We start from the raw sequence: 15,760 nt of genomic DNA, 5'->3' as shown, positions 1-15,760 counted from the left end.
AGCCGCTATTTACTTCTTGTGGTCCCCTGGATCGCAAATTGGCTCAAGTATTGGCTTCGCCTTATAATAGTACTGAAAGTTAATCGACAAAATGTTCTTCTTACATGAATTCCATTGCGACGTGCATATCCTGGAACAACTACTATCATATGTATCATACTTTGTGTTTATTCAACTAGATGGTGAACTTTGAGATAAGTTCTTGTATTTTTTTGGAAGAAAATGTAAATTTTCCTCGGTGTATTATTATTTGACTGAAATAACCACTGGGAGTAGCACAATAATAATAATATGATATTAATAATGAGTTTATTCACCATAATGATCACAACAAAAATATCATAAAATAGAGGTGAACAAACAAAGGCATCACAAAAGGAACATTTTTTAAAAAGATGTTTCTTGTGCGTGATATCGCCTAGTGTAACATGAATAAATGAATGAATAAATATACAATACATAGATAAATACACGAATATCGTAAAAACATGAATAAATACACACTACATGAATAAATACACAATACATAAATAAATCCACAATATATAGATAAATAAACGAATAAAATGAATGATTAACTTGACAATATATATATACATATATATACATATATACACATATATACATACATACGTATATACATACATCCACATACACATATATACACACACACACATATGACAATGAACAATATAATATAATATATAATTAACCGGGAGTCGATTATGATGATGTTGATACAAAAAGTAGGAGGCATGATTTAGGTAAACTCAGACCGACTGTGATCATTATTTATCAAACAATTCAGTTATCACATTTCTCGAGTTGCTATTTATGAAGTATTTCAGTCGCTTTTTGAACATATTAGTGCTCTTCAGAGATTTAATCTCTTCCGGAATGTGATTATAGCATTTTGGTGCAAGGTAAGAAAACGATCTTTGTGTTGTTGTTTTAGTCATAGAAGGTTCCGTCATCAGAATCACTAATAATTTGACTTGAGAGTTTTTGAACTAGAGTATATTATCTCACATCTGGATGCATCGTGAATTATTATTTGTGTGCTTTCTACAGTATTTTGGTATTGTTGGGTGTATCGCCGGTACTGTGTCAATTATAGTTGTACAGTTCCAACAAAATTATCCTGATTGAACTAACATGGAATTCCCAATGTTTGCACTTCTCAATGCTTGTATTTCATGGCAGTTGTTGCTACTGAAACATTTTTGAATAATTAAAACGATCATCATGAATCAAATATCGATTAAAAGTGACGCAGAATGTATGGGTCATATATTATTGTTAGAATACTGTATTCTGATAACCTGCCATTAGTGAAGCATGTGTTAGGAAATCTGCTAATTGATTATTAATCATCATCGTCGATCGGTTCACAGTATATTACAGAGACACTGTTATATACTGTATTGGATTGCAAATCGCTTAATAGTCAATGGAATATCACAACAATCGCCGTGAATAGATTCCAATGCCTGTAACTAATTCTCTTGAGAATTGAGATGTTCAAATCGGCTCCTTTCATGAACGAGTCATACATTCTCTCATTTTATCAATTATGCCACTACTTTATGTTCGAAAATCATTCAATCCGTTTGTTCGGTATGTCCACAAGGACATTTAATTTGCACCGACATTCCAGACAGATTAAATTAATTATCCATTATGTAATTGCTGCCCGACAGTACTCTATTGTATCAATACAGGTATTTCCAAGAAAAATGTAATGAAGTATGGATTTGAATAAAAAAAATAGTTGAATTTTATCAGTTCCGACTTCCATTGTCTAGGACCCAGTGGCACCTACGGCCTGATGAGTTCGACAATTGCAGAACTAGCTAAACGTCACACCCATAATCAATCCTCAAAGAAATGGGATGGAATTAACGCATGCAATCTTGCCAAGATCACCTTGGGCGACCTTGGGAAGCTGGCGCCGAAGAAATATCTGGCGATGACTAGTAAAAAGCCTACGCTAATAGGATTTCCGTCTGGCCACTGTCAACTAAGGAAACACCTCCCTATTATGGGGCTATGGACACACTTCTATGCAGGATGTATGAACAGGAAAATGAAACTGCCAGGCATGTCCTATGCGAGTGCCCGGAGTTATCGTCAATAAGAGAGTGTGTGTTCGGCGAGTCTTGGCCTACACCTCTGCCGATATGAAAGAGGTGTCTCCCAGCGACATGTCCACCTTCCTGGAAAGGACACGATGGACGACGATCTAGGAGGATGTACAATGGGACACATGTGGCCTAAGTGCTGTGGATCTACACTCACCCTCCCTCCATTTTTTTCAGTTGCCTCTGCTTTTACAAAATCAAAGGTTTGTTTAAGAAAATAGCCAAGTCATTGAAACTTTGCACCAGTCATGTTAAAATTTTTTGAGCAAATTTTTATTTCCTCTCTAAAAATGTCCGTATAAGTAAAAATGTATCAAAAAAGTTGAACTCCATGATGAGTTTGTTATGTATAAATGAATTGATAACAATTATTCGAACTTATTTTTTAAAATAAAGGTAATATCTGTCAAAAATAAGCATAACGTTAACTTCATCCCAGTTGCATAAAATTTGGCATATGGATATAAAATTGACGGAGACACAACTTTTTCAAGTAACTTTTTGTTAAATTCGATCTAGAAATGCACTTTTTCAATTTTTTTCAAAAAAAAAGTTGAATTTGACAAACACTGAACGTCAGTGGGTCGCAGTTGGCCGCCTCATTTTAAGTTAAATTCAAAACACAAACAAGTGCCAAAGTTGGATTTCATTGAAACTTTTCGAAAAGAAAGTTTCCCATATGGTGCGCACTTTAATGGTGACACTGTATAAACTGATGAAATATTATATAGAAATAAGAAAGCAATGCGTGAAAATTGACAACGGACTCAGTCACTTTGGAAATGTGGAATTTGGAGTCTCGCAAGGTACACTACTGGGCCCTATTTTATTCAACATATACCTAAATGATTTATACAATGTTGATACAGAAGTCCACATAATCAGCTTCGCGGATGACACCGCAACTGGTGGCTGGCAACAGTTGCTTGGCAGAGTCGAAAAAGATTTTCTCAAAATAAAACAATGGTTCTACTCCAAATTACTCACGATCAACTTCGATAACACAAAATGTCTTCCGTTTTCAATCACCAAAACCAATTTTCCGGACAATTCACATTTATCAATTACCGACAATAATAAAACCTTCACAATACCCATAATCAAAAACATAAAATACTTGGAAGTTCACTTAGATAGTTAAATGAAATGAGACACTCACATAAAAAGCTCACTTTCAAATTGAGAAGCCTCATAGCAAAGTTTAAACATATCAAGAAATTTCTTGAAATAAGATGCGCGAGAATTTTATACTTCGCACTGGTGGAATCACAATTGAGGTACGGAATAATAGTTTGGGGAGGTGCCTACAATAATCAAATGAACGGACTCGACGTACTCCAGAAATGGATACTAAAGATAATATACTCGAAAAAGCGATTATATTTCAGTGAAGGGATTTATCAACTAGAAAAAGTTTTAGATACTAAGCAATTATTTTTGAACGTCTTCATAGTGAAGCAGAAAAAAGGAGGATCTAAAAATTATGTGCACATATATAATACTCGGAAAGGAGATGACCACATCGCAGTGCCCTTCGTCTCTAAAACAATATCCCAACGTTCATCTTATTTCCTCAAACCCAGAGTATACAGTGCAGTTCCCAGTGAACTGAAAACAATCAACCCGTTAAGCCTATTCAAGAAAGAAAACAATTGAATTTCAAACCTTTCTTTTTCCCCAAGGAAAAAAGAGCATAGACGTAGTTTTTGGAATGGAAACACCAATCAAAAGTTTGCGATTATGGCGTGTTGCATTTGGAAGAGAATGGTTCAAAACTCACCGTTAGACATTTTTTTTACTGTAGTTTGCGCTGATCAGGCCCTATCCCCGAAGCCCCGATACATTCGGGAGGAGGTGCCAGCACCAACGACCACACTCCACACCGTGGGGTAAGTGATCATTGGGTCCGAGAATCATGTGCCCTGAGCAAAGGCAGTGAGCCAAGAATGAGAGCCTTCTGCATCTATTCGGCTAAGATTTCTGCCTCGGTGCGGCAGGCCGGTATGATTTTGAGATTCGAGAGTAGAGAGGACATCATTCCACCAAGGACTCCATAATCAGAACAACCGTCTTGAGTGGTCTGGATAGAGTCTACGGAGTTCGAAGAGAATATCTCGATATTTCATCCGTTTCTCCTCCTCTTTTCTGACGATATTCATCTCGCCAAGAACGGAAAACTCCACGTCAAATATCGTCTTGTTCTGGTGGTCAAGAAGGACTACATCAGGCTTATTAGCTTCTATGAGCCTGAAGGTAGGGAACGTTCCCCACAACGGATTCAATATCCCCCGAAGCGTAGGGCAACACCTGTGTCTCGTCGATACCGTAAGAGTGCCGTAGATATTAATATAGCACTCTAAGGGCCGCGTTATGTCGATGAATATAGGTCGAAACGGCATATGCTGGACATGCTAATAGCAAGTGCATTAGGGTCTCGGGCGCCTCGCGGCAGCACCTGTACCTTGTGTCAGGATCCTCCATACCCATCACGCGACTGCGATAGACTGAGGTGTTGAAGACATCATCCTGGCAAGCCACGATGAACCCCTCAGTTTCCGACATCAGCCCACTCGACCTGAGGAAAGCGAAAGTCAGGCGCTTTGATAAGCCAAGATCTTCAATGTTATTGAAGACGACTCCATGCATTAGTTTATCCTTGTCTCTCCGCAGAAGTGAGGTGATCTCTGCTGCTTTTATATGAGCTTTTTGCTGAACGGGTTCCAACTCGGTGTCAGAGTTGTGGTCACCTCGTTCAGTGTCGAAAATTAAATCGAATTCATCAGCTGCTCGGGCAGCTGCCCTAAGAAGAAATGCTCCATTTTCTGCTCTCTCATGCAGAGAAGGGGATCCGAACTCCTAACAACTTTACAGGCTATATCCAGTACCATTCTGTCATGTAGACACTCCAAACTCAAAAATCCACGGCCTCCCTGTAGTCGGGGGAAGTACAACCATGGATTGGACGATTTGAGATGCAAAGTCCTATAGAGATGCATCATTTTTCGGGTCTTTACGTCGAGTTGATACAGCTCCTCCCGAGTCCACTCCAATACTCCAAACGACTAGGGTAAGATTGGAATGGCAAACATATTTGTTGCAGCAACTTTGTTCTTCCCCCACAGTTCTGATGACCAGATCTATCGAAGTTTGTGCTGATACTTGCCGCGAAGAGAGTTCTTCACTGCTGTTACCTCTTGTGAGGTAACAGCATTCTTTTGAGATGGACCATTGCACATACCGATAGCATGCGTGTACTCTTCCACCACCCTCAAAGATTGATGGAGATCCTCCTCTACAGAGACATAAAGTTTAAGATCATCCATATAAAACAAATGGGTGACCTTGTGCCTCCGGTTTCCGAGGGTGCCACAGTTATACCCTCGAGTATTTCTAAGCGCAACGGATAATGGCAATAGTGAGACGCAGAAGACAAGGGGACTGAGGAAATCGCCCTGAAATACACCTCTTCTGAAAGTGACCCAACCTGTTCGGACTCTGGCTTGACCAGATTATTATTATTAATAATAATATTGAATGATCAAAATTAAATAGATTTGTCCCGAGTTTCGGTATATCCAGAAATGAATACTTGATGAAAGTCGGGGAAAATTCGATTTTGGCATGAATATGATGATTTCGAATAGAGGCGGATCTCAAACTTAGTTCATGCGGAGTTCGCGGAACTACTAACTCTGTTAGATATGATTTTCATTATACGAGTCCCCCTCGAAGGACACGTCAGTTGGCATTTCGAAGTAACATTACATCCATCATTTCTTCCGCCTTGAATTTGGAATCGTGATGAACACAAACTCATTTCCATAATAAGACCGACTGGCGTGCGTCAGGATCCCGCCCTGTGCCGAAACTCATGTGAAATTTCGCGTCTGAAAGTTTCGTGTCAATGAGCATGAAATAGTTCAACAATGTTTCAGATGGAATTTTATTAGCGATCATTCAGAGATTTTGGTTGTATGAAGGGAGAAGCTGAAATTTTCAGCGTTTGCCGTTCAATAATAATACAAAGATTTATTCGGTAATAATCAATGAAATTATCAGTGATAATATAGGATGGTGAAAGTGTAAGAAATGGGAAAAACTTGGGTGTGATACGAATGCAAAATATACTATTTATTAACTTTTCTGATAATAACTTGACAATTCAAAAATTAATGACAACGATTCTAAAAAGTATCTGTCATAACAACTCATTCACATGACAACCGTTCCGATGAAAGTCTGTATAGAGGACGAACGATTTTCATTTCCAACATTCTCCCACCTTTTGCAAATTAATTTGCAAAACAAAAAATCAGAATTCAAAACGGTTTAGACTCTTCACTTTTCTTTCACTTCTCGTTATTCTGAAAATGTTCTCTTTTCCTCTTGATTTCTTTTCTTCGTCTTCAGTATTTCTTTCAGTATTCTAATCTTCTTCATGTTCCCCTTCATTCACTTTTATTCGTGCTACTCTTGTTATATTATCTCTGCCTGAGAAAATCTCCAAAATTCTTGCTAATGGCCATTTCACCCTCTTCTTATTATCTACTTCTAGCTATATAACATTACCCACTTGAATAGATGGCTGTTCTCGCGAACCTGAATTCTCTGAATCTGCCAGATATTCATTTCTGAAGCGTATTCTGTAGTGTTGTCTCAATCGTTGAAGGTATATCTGCCTTCTTATTAAATATTTTTTATCGATTGTATCTATCAGGTATTTCATTTTTTCATTGCTCAGAAGTGCTTGCAAAAAACATGATGGAGTAAGAGCTCTCAGTTCCTCATCATCTGAAATATAAGTTAGCGGTCTTGCATTGATTGTGGATTCACAGTCACAAAGAAGAGTTAATATTTCTTCGTAATTGACAAACGCTTTACCTAAATTCCGTCTTATGAGGCCCTTGACCGTCCTCACAATCCGCTTCCACTATCCACCCCACCAGGCGGCTGTGGGTGGATTGAAAACCCATTCAATTTTCCTCACCGAGGAAAATTTAGAAATTTCATCCCAATCAATATTTTTCAGAAGATTATTACATCCAACAAATGATGTGCCATTATTTGAATATACTGTTGAGATTCTGGCTCTTCGAACAATAAACCTTCGAAATGCAAGAATAAATACATACCTCCGTGGATATCGACGTGACCAGTTCGAAGTGAACCGCTCTGTATACAGCACAAGTGAATAAGACCAGCCATGCTTTACCTGAATTTTTCAGAAACAAAGGCCCAGCATAATCTACCCCCGTTATTTTGAAAAATCAAATCAAAATCAAAATCAAAAAATCTTTATTTCCGTAGACCTAGGGAAGGCATGGAAAAAGTTACATTACTCAGTACAATTACAATGAGGTCACAATCATAAAACAACATAATTATAAGACCATAAAAGGGATACAAAAATTAAAATTTAAAATTCCAAATCAGACTGAAAAAATTCATCAAGCAAATAAAATACCTTTTCACATAATAGTTTCCGAACTTTTTGTTTAAAGAGCTTTACACTAGTTATTTTTTTAATGGATTAGTGACCTTGGCTAACTTATGACTAGGAATTAAAATGTTATAGTTTTTTCTCAGGATGAAGCCCGAAAGAAGACATGTATCATCTCTGTTCTGAAACTTGGAGCAATTTGATTTAACGTAGATTACGCAATTAAGAATATACATGCAAGTAACAGTTAATATATTCAACTTTGCAAAAAGTGGTTTACAGGAATCGAGTGGTTTTTTAAAACAAATTGTTCTAATAATCTTTTTCTGGAAAATTAATAAGTCACTGATTCTATTGCAGTTGCCAAAACAAATAATACAGTAATTGAAGGCAGAGTAAACATATGCATAATAGTAACTTTTAAGAATTTCAATAGACACAAAATTACGCAGATTCCATATAACGAAACAATGTGTCGCTAATTTCTTCAGTATGGAATCAACATGATGATTCCAATTGAGTTGGGAATCAATAAAAACTCCCAAAAATTTTTTATAGTTTACCTGTTCAATACTTTTAATCTCAGACCTAACCAATACACTACAATCAGTTTCCTGAATTGTAAAGAGAATGGTGTTGGTTTTAAGATTATTTAGAATCAAGCCATTTCCAGAACAATAATTTTGCATGTTGGATACAGCATCATTTGCTCTTACAGACAATGTTTCACATTCCGAACCACTGACAGTAACAGATGTGTCATCTGCAAATTGTATAGAGCACTGTGGATGATTAATTTTTGAAAGGTCATTAACAAATAAAATAAATAGTGTAGGCCCCAAAACACTACCTTGGGGCACACCTGTAACAACGTTTCGAGATTCAGAGACAAATGACCCAGTCTGAAGCCTAACTTTAACAACCTGTGTACGACCAGTTGAATAGGTTTCAATCCATTTCAGACTTGGACCACGGACGCCCATGTCAAACAGTTTATCAAGAAGAAGACCATGATGTATGGTATCAAACGCCCGTGTCAAGTCGAAAAGAACACTAAGTGATTTTTCACCGTTGTCGAAGTTTGATAATACATGATTATGTAGAGAAAGGATGGCATCCTGGGTTGACAAGCCCACTTGAAACCCATATTGGTTGTCAGATACGATATTGTATTTATTTAAAAAGGACACAAGTCTGTTTTGATATGATTTTTCAAATATTTTCGAAAATGGAGATAGTAAAGCAATACCTCTATAGTTCGACATTACATGCTTATCGCTTTTTTTATGGACTGGGACGACCATTGCTTGTTTAAGCCGGGAAGGAAAAATACCTTCAGAGAAAGATAAATTGATTAGATAAATCAGAGGTTCCATTATTTTCGAAGCAGCCTTTAATAAAACATTGCCTGGCAATTCATCAACCCCACTGGAATTTTTCGAACATGCGAATTTAATTATTTCCAAGAGTTCAGTTTCATCTATTGGATAGAGGAAAAGACTCTCAGTTTTTACACAACGATTTTCAATGCCACCAGGTGTAGTATTTTTTACTAATGACTCCACTGAATCGACAAAATAACTACTAAATGCTTGAGATATACCGGGACCATCATCAACAAGTACACCATCGCCAATGTCAAAATAGCTGGGTAAACATTTGAATCGTTGATAATAGTATTTTTCCTGATGATGGACCAGGCAGCTTCAGATTTATGTTGAGCCTTAAGGAATTGATTATTGAAGTATTGACTTTTTGGGAGCACAATTTTATGTCTATGATTTTTTAAGAGTTGCTTATATTGACCCAACAAATGTACATTGGTTTGGCTCTTGTTCAAATTATATATATCTCTGAGTAATATACCTTCTTCAACGATATCCTTAGTAATCCATGGTTTGTGTCTACTTGAATTTTGATTTTGTTTAATTTTTTGAAACTGTTTAGGAAAGAATATATCAAAAGCTTGAAGACACAAGTGATACATTTGAATTTCACTAGTTCGGACTTACATTGTCTACTATATGAAATGATTTTAAATCCCTGAAACAACAAAAAAGAAAATTTGAAAATGAATAGCTAAAAATAACAATTATATTTACCAAAATAAACCTGAAATGAAATAATAGTGAAATGAAATACAAGTAAAAATAAAACAATTTAATAAATAAAAAGTGGAGAGATTCCAAGTCACGTCAGTTCACGACGTTTCGATTGTTAGTATCTACAATCGTCTTCGGGTGATGACTGGACCTAAACTCTCCGAGAGATGCCTATTTATAGGTCGTTCGAGTACTTTCACTGATCCCCGCTTTCCATTTTCCGCTTCACTGGTTCCGTGGGAGATGACCGTTTTGGCGGGAGTTGCCCATTTTTCACTTGATGATGGGTTTCCATATGTTGCGTATTTCTACGCTGGCTTGGCTGAATACGTTGTTGGACAACATGTATGCGGCTTCCTTGAATTTTCTCCTAAACCATTACTTGAAAATATATTCGACACGACTGTACCAACATTAGAAAATGAAATAACCGCTAAACGAATGTACGTAGCCCGCTAAATTTGAACATTCAGACTAGTTTTTTAAACTGTCCACGTATAATGGCAATTAAGTAGTAACTAATAATTTCTTTCTTTGTTTCAGGTCGATGCTAATACCGATAGGAGAAGGAAATAAATAATTGAAACTGTCTTACTAATTCGATGTGCAATCTTTGAAGGGACTCATTACCATTCATAGTATAAGTATGAGTGTTCAATGAATATATCAGAAAACTATGGAATGCATAAGCTTGATTCACATCATATGACCAGAAATCCATAACCAGCTTTGTTTGTTCTCATATGCCTCATATTAGTCAATTTAAATTCCAAAAAATCAAACTACGAGTTCTAAAAATACTTCATTTTAAGATTTAATTGAGTCAAGCTTTTGCTTTCATGTTGGAAATGTCCAACACGAAGTATCCCAGAAAACTATACACTTTTCCTCAACTTTCAAGAGACTTCTACTCAAAATGTATGTAAATATTTCCATAGAGGGGAAAACTGCTACTTGTTTAAAGATTGAAGTCGAATTTCCTAAGAAAGTTTTATGATTCTATATTATAGTCCAGGAATATAAGACAATTATTTTTTCATGGGGAGAAACCTCCAAAAAATTTGTTTAAAGGTGGTTGACAATGTTTCATGAAGAATTTCACCAGTTCGTCTAATATGATTCGGAATCTAGAAAAAAAAACAATAAATTTATATTGGATAGCTAAAATATCAATTATATATGAGTGATAAAACGTGAAAAGAAAGATATTTGTCTTTGCTTTTTGACCATTAGAAAATATGGTTCGGTGTTTGGGAAAAACGAGCTGTAATTGTTTTATTCGTGTTGATTGATTTATCTTTCCCGATTCGAAGCTCAAATAAAGCTTCCGAGGAATTCTGAATGCTGTTCAAAAACTTCACCAAAATTGAAGATACCAGCAAAAGCTGATATTTGTTTCGCCATTGCCTTCAAAATTAAGAACGTATTGGAACTTATATTATTGAGGTCAACACCAGCTGGGAAAATTTTGCTGGAAAAATCAGGGGTTTGTGATAATACATTTCAAGTTTCAAGTTCTTGAAGATAAGCTATGATACAGGAATGAAGAATTACTTCCATTGGAGTGACTGTCATATTGGAAATTCCAAAGATGAGGGTGCCTTAAGCGTGATGACAAACTGCATGAATTTTCATGATCATATTCTGATGATATGAAGAAAGTGGGAATGGTGAAATGTGAGCAGATCTTTTATATCTCTGCAAATAAAAATACAGCAAAAATAGAATAGCGAAATTTCTTGTTTTCCCATACCTTTATCTCTGGAGATAATTAGCAACATTGCCATAAGTTGACCGTTTCTCTATCTATCCCTATCAACGATGTTCCCGTGATGAGACTAGAATCTGAATAACCCTGTATAAACCCTGTAGAAATTGATTTTTGGGAAAGAAAGGTTTTGCAAAGATATGCAGGAGTGAAAAGCCAATACCTTCCTCTCCCAGAAATATATGACTTTTTCCATAGTATTCAGTAACGAATAAAAAATATGTAATAACTAAATCACTTTATCTTATGTGTGATTTGGAGATGTCAAAAGAAAAATTTTTTGCTCTCCGTTTTCAGGGGTTGTTATTCATGAAACGATAAAGGTCCAATGAAAAAAACAGTCGAACGTATTTTTATCCATAGATTGAACTGTCTTTAACGCCTATAGTACCTGGACTGATCAGTGCTAAGAATTTCGAGATGAAATGAAGTCTCTTGAATGTGTGACAGACACCATTGATTATTCTGTTGAAATAATTTCAAACCAAACTTCAGTTCAAAACACAATATACGTAACAGATTAGTATGAACAAGGCACAGAACTGAGATATTCTGAAATTTATTGTACATATTAAAAAATTACAGATTTTTATATTGAACAAATTTTATTTTATGTGGATTAGAGCTTTCTCTGAGACAAAATTCAGTCTTCAGACAAAACAAACGTTTCTTACCAGTCTTTCAAGCTACATCAATTATGGCAATCTCAGCAAATGTCAAATGAGCTGAAATGTTCGACACAATTGAATTGTGAACAGAAATTCAAAGACTCGTTTGGAAGATAATTAAATATTAACGGTAGTCGAAGGAATACGCCACATCTGGGAAATGAGTTAGATATTTTCATTCGAATGAATTCTTGAAAAATTTTTTCATTCTTGAAATTCAAATAACAGTCATTCCAAAATGAAGAGCAGAGGAAAGCGAAGGTAAATCTGATTACTTCAGAAAAAGTATCTGCTGTTGAATAAATTAAGCATAACATTTCTTACATACTCTTCTGAATGCCGGGTCCACCAACCAAGTTCTGATTGTTAGGCGTAGACGTAAACGGTTCCTACAGTTTCTACATCCTCCTCAATATCAAAGCAGCAGAAATTGTGTAACAGCTCAAAGAGGAAAGCCTTCGACGACTTTTCAGTGCCTCCATCCAAGCTTCTCCATGCTGAAATGTAAAGAACTCACGCTTCAAGACTGTGCTCACAAGATGTTGCTCTAATTGGCAATAACCAATGCAGGCTGTCCAGTCTTCCAAAACTTCTACAGTCGTTTGATGATTTTGATGACGCTCCTGATAGCATGAAAATTGATACGATTGAGTCAGAAAATTTTCTTCAAACCGACGATTCCATCGAGAATATTGTTCACTTTCATACAGTTCTATACATTTTATAATTGTTCGAAGCCTTTTCATCAGTTGTTTCTCTGTTCATAGGTATGACTCTCGCTTCTCCTTCCACTCCTTTTTCTACTTTTTGTCCTGAATTTCTTATCTCTTCATTGACATGAAGCATTTGCGTCTTCTGAACTTCTTTAATTTCAGTTTAGAATTGTTCGAGCCTTAGTATTTACGTCATTTGATGACTACTACATTCTCTTGTCTGTAATGGAAATACTGCGGAACGAAGTAAGTATTCAACTCCCGTATAGAAATCGAGCGTATACCTGAAAAAAAGTCATTGTTTCAGGTATTGAACGGAAATCGAGTGCAGCCTTTATAGTTAGGTTAGTTTAGGTCCAGAGTGAGGTCCACCGCAACCCGCAAGGGTTGCTTCTAAACGAAGCCGATCAGTTTGTATGGTGAGTACGGCACTGCCAAACTCTAAAAACCTGATTCGGTCCCCAGCAGGGCAGACACAAAATAAGTGCTCTGCTGTTTCATCAGTTTCCAAACAGAGGCGACACACACTGTCTTCCGACAGTCCAAGTATCTGTATATGATGATTCGAATGACAGTGACCTGTAAGAAGGCCTGTTAGACATCGTAGTTCATCCCTATTGCAGTCCAACATCTGTTAGGTATCCTCCCAGCGATGCTCCTATTTCTGTTACCCGTTCAAATATTACTCTGCGTTTTTCTCTGCGAAATAATTGTTCGCAAAGGTGATTGCCTCTTCATTTGACGAAGATATCTGTCTCACGAGCTTAATTTTCAGAGGAGGGAACGAAAAGAGATCGCTTGGTGCTAGGTCTGGTGAGTAAGGTGGATGGTCATACAGTTCAAACCGTAATTCGTGTATTTGTGTCGTAGCAACAGTTGAAGTGTGAGACGGTACGTTGTCTTGGTGGAACGGGATTTCCTTATTCTGGAAATGTGGCCGTTTTTTCGCAAAATCTGCCTTCAGCTTATCAAGTAATGATACGTAGTATGTTTATGTGATAGTTTTTCCTTTTTGAAGATGATAGATCAGAATAACCTCATGATTAATACAAAAATAGTCGCTTTACCAACCAAAAAAACAGTTTTTGCTTTTTAGGAGCCGATTTCCCCATTGCAATTTGGAATGTTGATTGGTATATTCAAGTTTCATCTACAGTCATCCAGAATATTTCAGTCTAACGTGAGCAAACGCGGCACCTATCGCGCGGACAGCTTTCTCATGCCTAAATATGGATTTAAATTGGTAAAAACGTGTTTATTTGACATGTTCGCAATCTCTGCTGTATTTCTCACTTCAATTCGGCGGTCATCTAAGTGATAAAGCTGCAAGATTTCTGAGCCATTCCTTATGAAAAAACACGTGCAAATTTGAGCAGGTTCAGTCTGGCGTTTTTTTGGACCTCAGACGTCCATTATGTGTGAACTGAGCCTTAGCCCCCAAAGCCCACTTCAGACCACCTCTACTTCTCCACTTTACGTCATTACCCAGTCGACCAATCAGATACTACTGCGCATAGAGCGGGAAATTCAAACCAGTAGATGAACAAAGAGACTTCTGGCTCACTTCTAGGTCGTGCGTCGATGACGTCACACGTTTTTTTCTTCCACTCACTACAGTTTCTCTCTGGAACACCATCGACGCACGACCTTGAAGTGCGCTAGAAGTTTCTTTGTTCATCTACTGGTTTGAATTTCCCGCTGTATGCGCAGTAGCTTCTTATTGGTCGACTGGGTAATGACGAAAAGTGGAAGTGGTCTGAAGTGGGATTTGAAGGCTAACGCTCAGTTCACACATAATGGACGTCTGGCAGAGAGGAACCTGCTCAAATTTGCACGTGTTTTTCCATAAGGAATAGCTCAGAACTCTTGCAGGTATATTACTCGTCTAGCATCATTTGATGATATATGGAGAGGGTTTCCGTCGGCAGTTGCAGTTTTTGGACGTCCCGAACATTTAACGTCTTTCAAGCTCTTACGGCCACGTTCACATCCGGCTACCCAAAATTTCACTGTGGTAAATGATGGTTTAGGGTCCCCATACACAGAATCAAACTAATTTTCGATATTATCTTTCGAAAACAAATATTTAATGACAGCTCAATACTTGGTTTGGTCCATTTTTATTAAAACAGCTCACTCAAACGACTGTTATATAACTACTAAGAAAACCCCACTGAATTACTTCTGGTTGTTTTCAAAATCACCCTCCCTTCGATAATTCCAGGCTTGTGATGAGACATTTATTCGAAGAAAATCTGTTCAGAATTGAGAATAGTCGATATTCCCTTGAATACATTTTTTCGAATATATATATCTGTCAGAAAAAGATTGATCAAATGCAGATTGAACAAAATTGGTTCAACCACAAGTCCCAGAGGTACACCACATGTATTCTACTTCCTAATACTCAGATATTCTTCAATTCTCACAAACTGGTTTATATCCGAAGTCAATTCAGAAAATTTCCAGAAAAACAACTCAGTAGCACTTGTGCTAACTAAGTTGAACTTCGCCTTTTGTTATGTCAGCAACTAGCTCTGTAATTTATTTAATATTTGTATATAACTACAGCTGGGATACAATAAAGAGGATTATTATCATTATTATTAATATTATTATTATTATACATGAGTGAAGCTGACCAATGAACGATTGAACAATTAACTGGTTCAGCATTCAAAAATTGCATACAAAATTGGGCATATCTTTTAGGAAACTCCCTATGTATGAAATTGTATAAAAGATAGCCACAAAATTGAAAGATTGGTAAGAAATATAACGTTCATTTTTTTGAACTGTTAGAATAAGTATAGTTAATGTATGAGAATAAATGTTTATAATAAAAACTATTTGTGATAAATTCTACTCCACTCATGTTGTACGAGAACAAATTTCTTATTGATTTATTATATGTTGGGCGTTGTAAAT

General features: G+C 36.6%; 1 protein-coding gene across 1 annotated transcript in view; it reads left to right on the top strand.

The window, feature by feature from the left end:
- LOC141483851 (selection and upkeep of intraepithelial T-cells protein 1) overlaps nucleotides 1-15,760 on the top strand; it is a 566,613-nt gene extending 550,853 nt beyond the window's left edge. The window contains exon 7 of the mRNA XM_074178752.1: nucleotides 10,227-15,760. Within this exon, the coding sequence (XP_074034853.1) occupies nucleotides 10,227-10,237 (11 nt within the window). The 3' untranslated portion in view covers nucleotides 10,238-15,760. The remainder of the gene's footprint in view (nucleotides 1-10,226) is intronic.

Source organism: Leptinotarsa decemlineata, unplaced genomic scaffold (assembly GCF_025532065.1).
Source record: "Leptinotarsa decemlineata unplaced genomic scaffold, Ldec_3_MD MMD2_tig00004307_RagTag_RagTag, whole genome shotgun sequence".
Lineage (NCBI taxonomy): Eukaryota > Metazoa > Arthropoda > Insecta > Coleoptera > Chrysomelidae > Leptinotarsa > Leptinotarsa decemlineata.
Note: the sequence above shows the minus strand (reverse complement) of the source record. Positions and strands in the feature narration are given on the sequence as shown.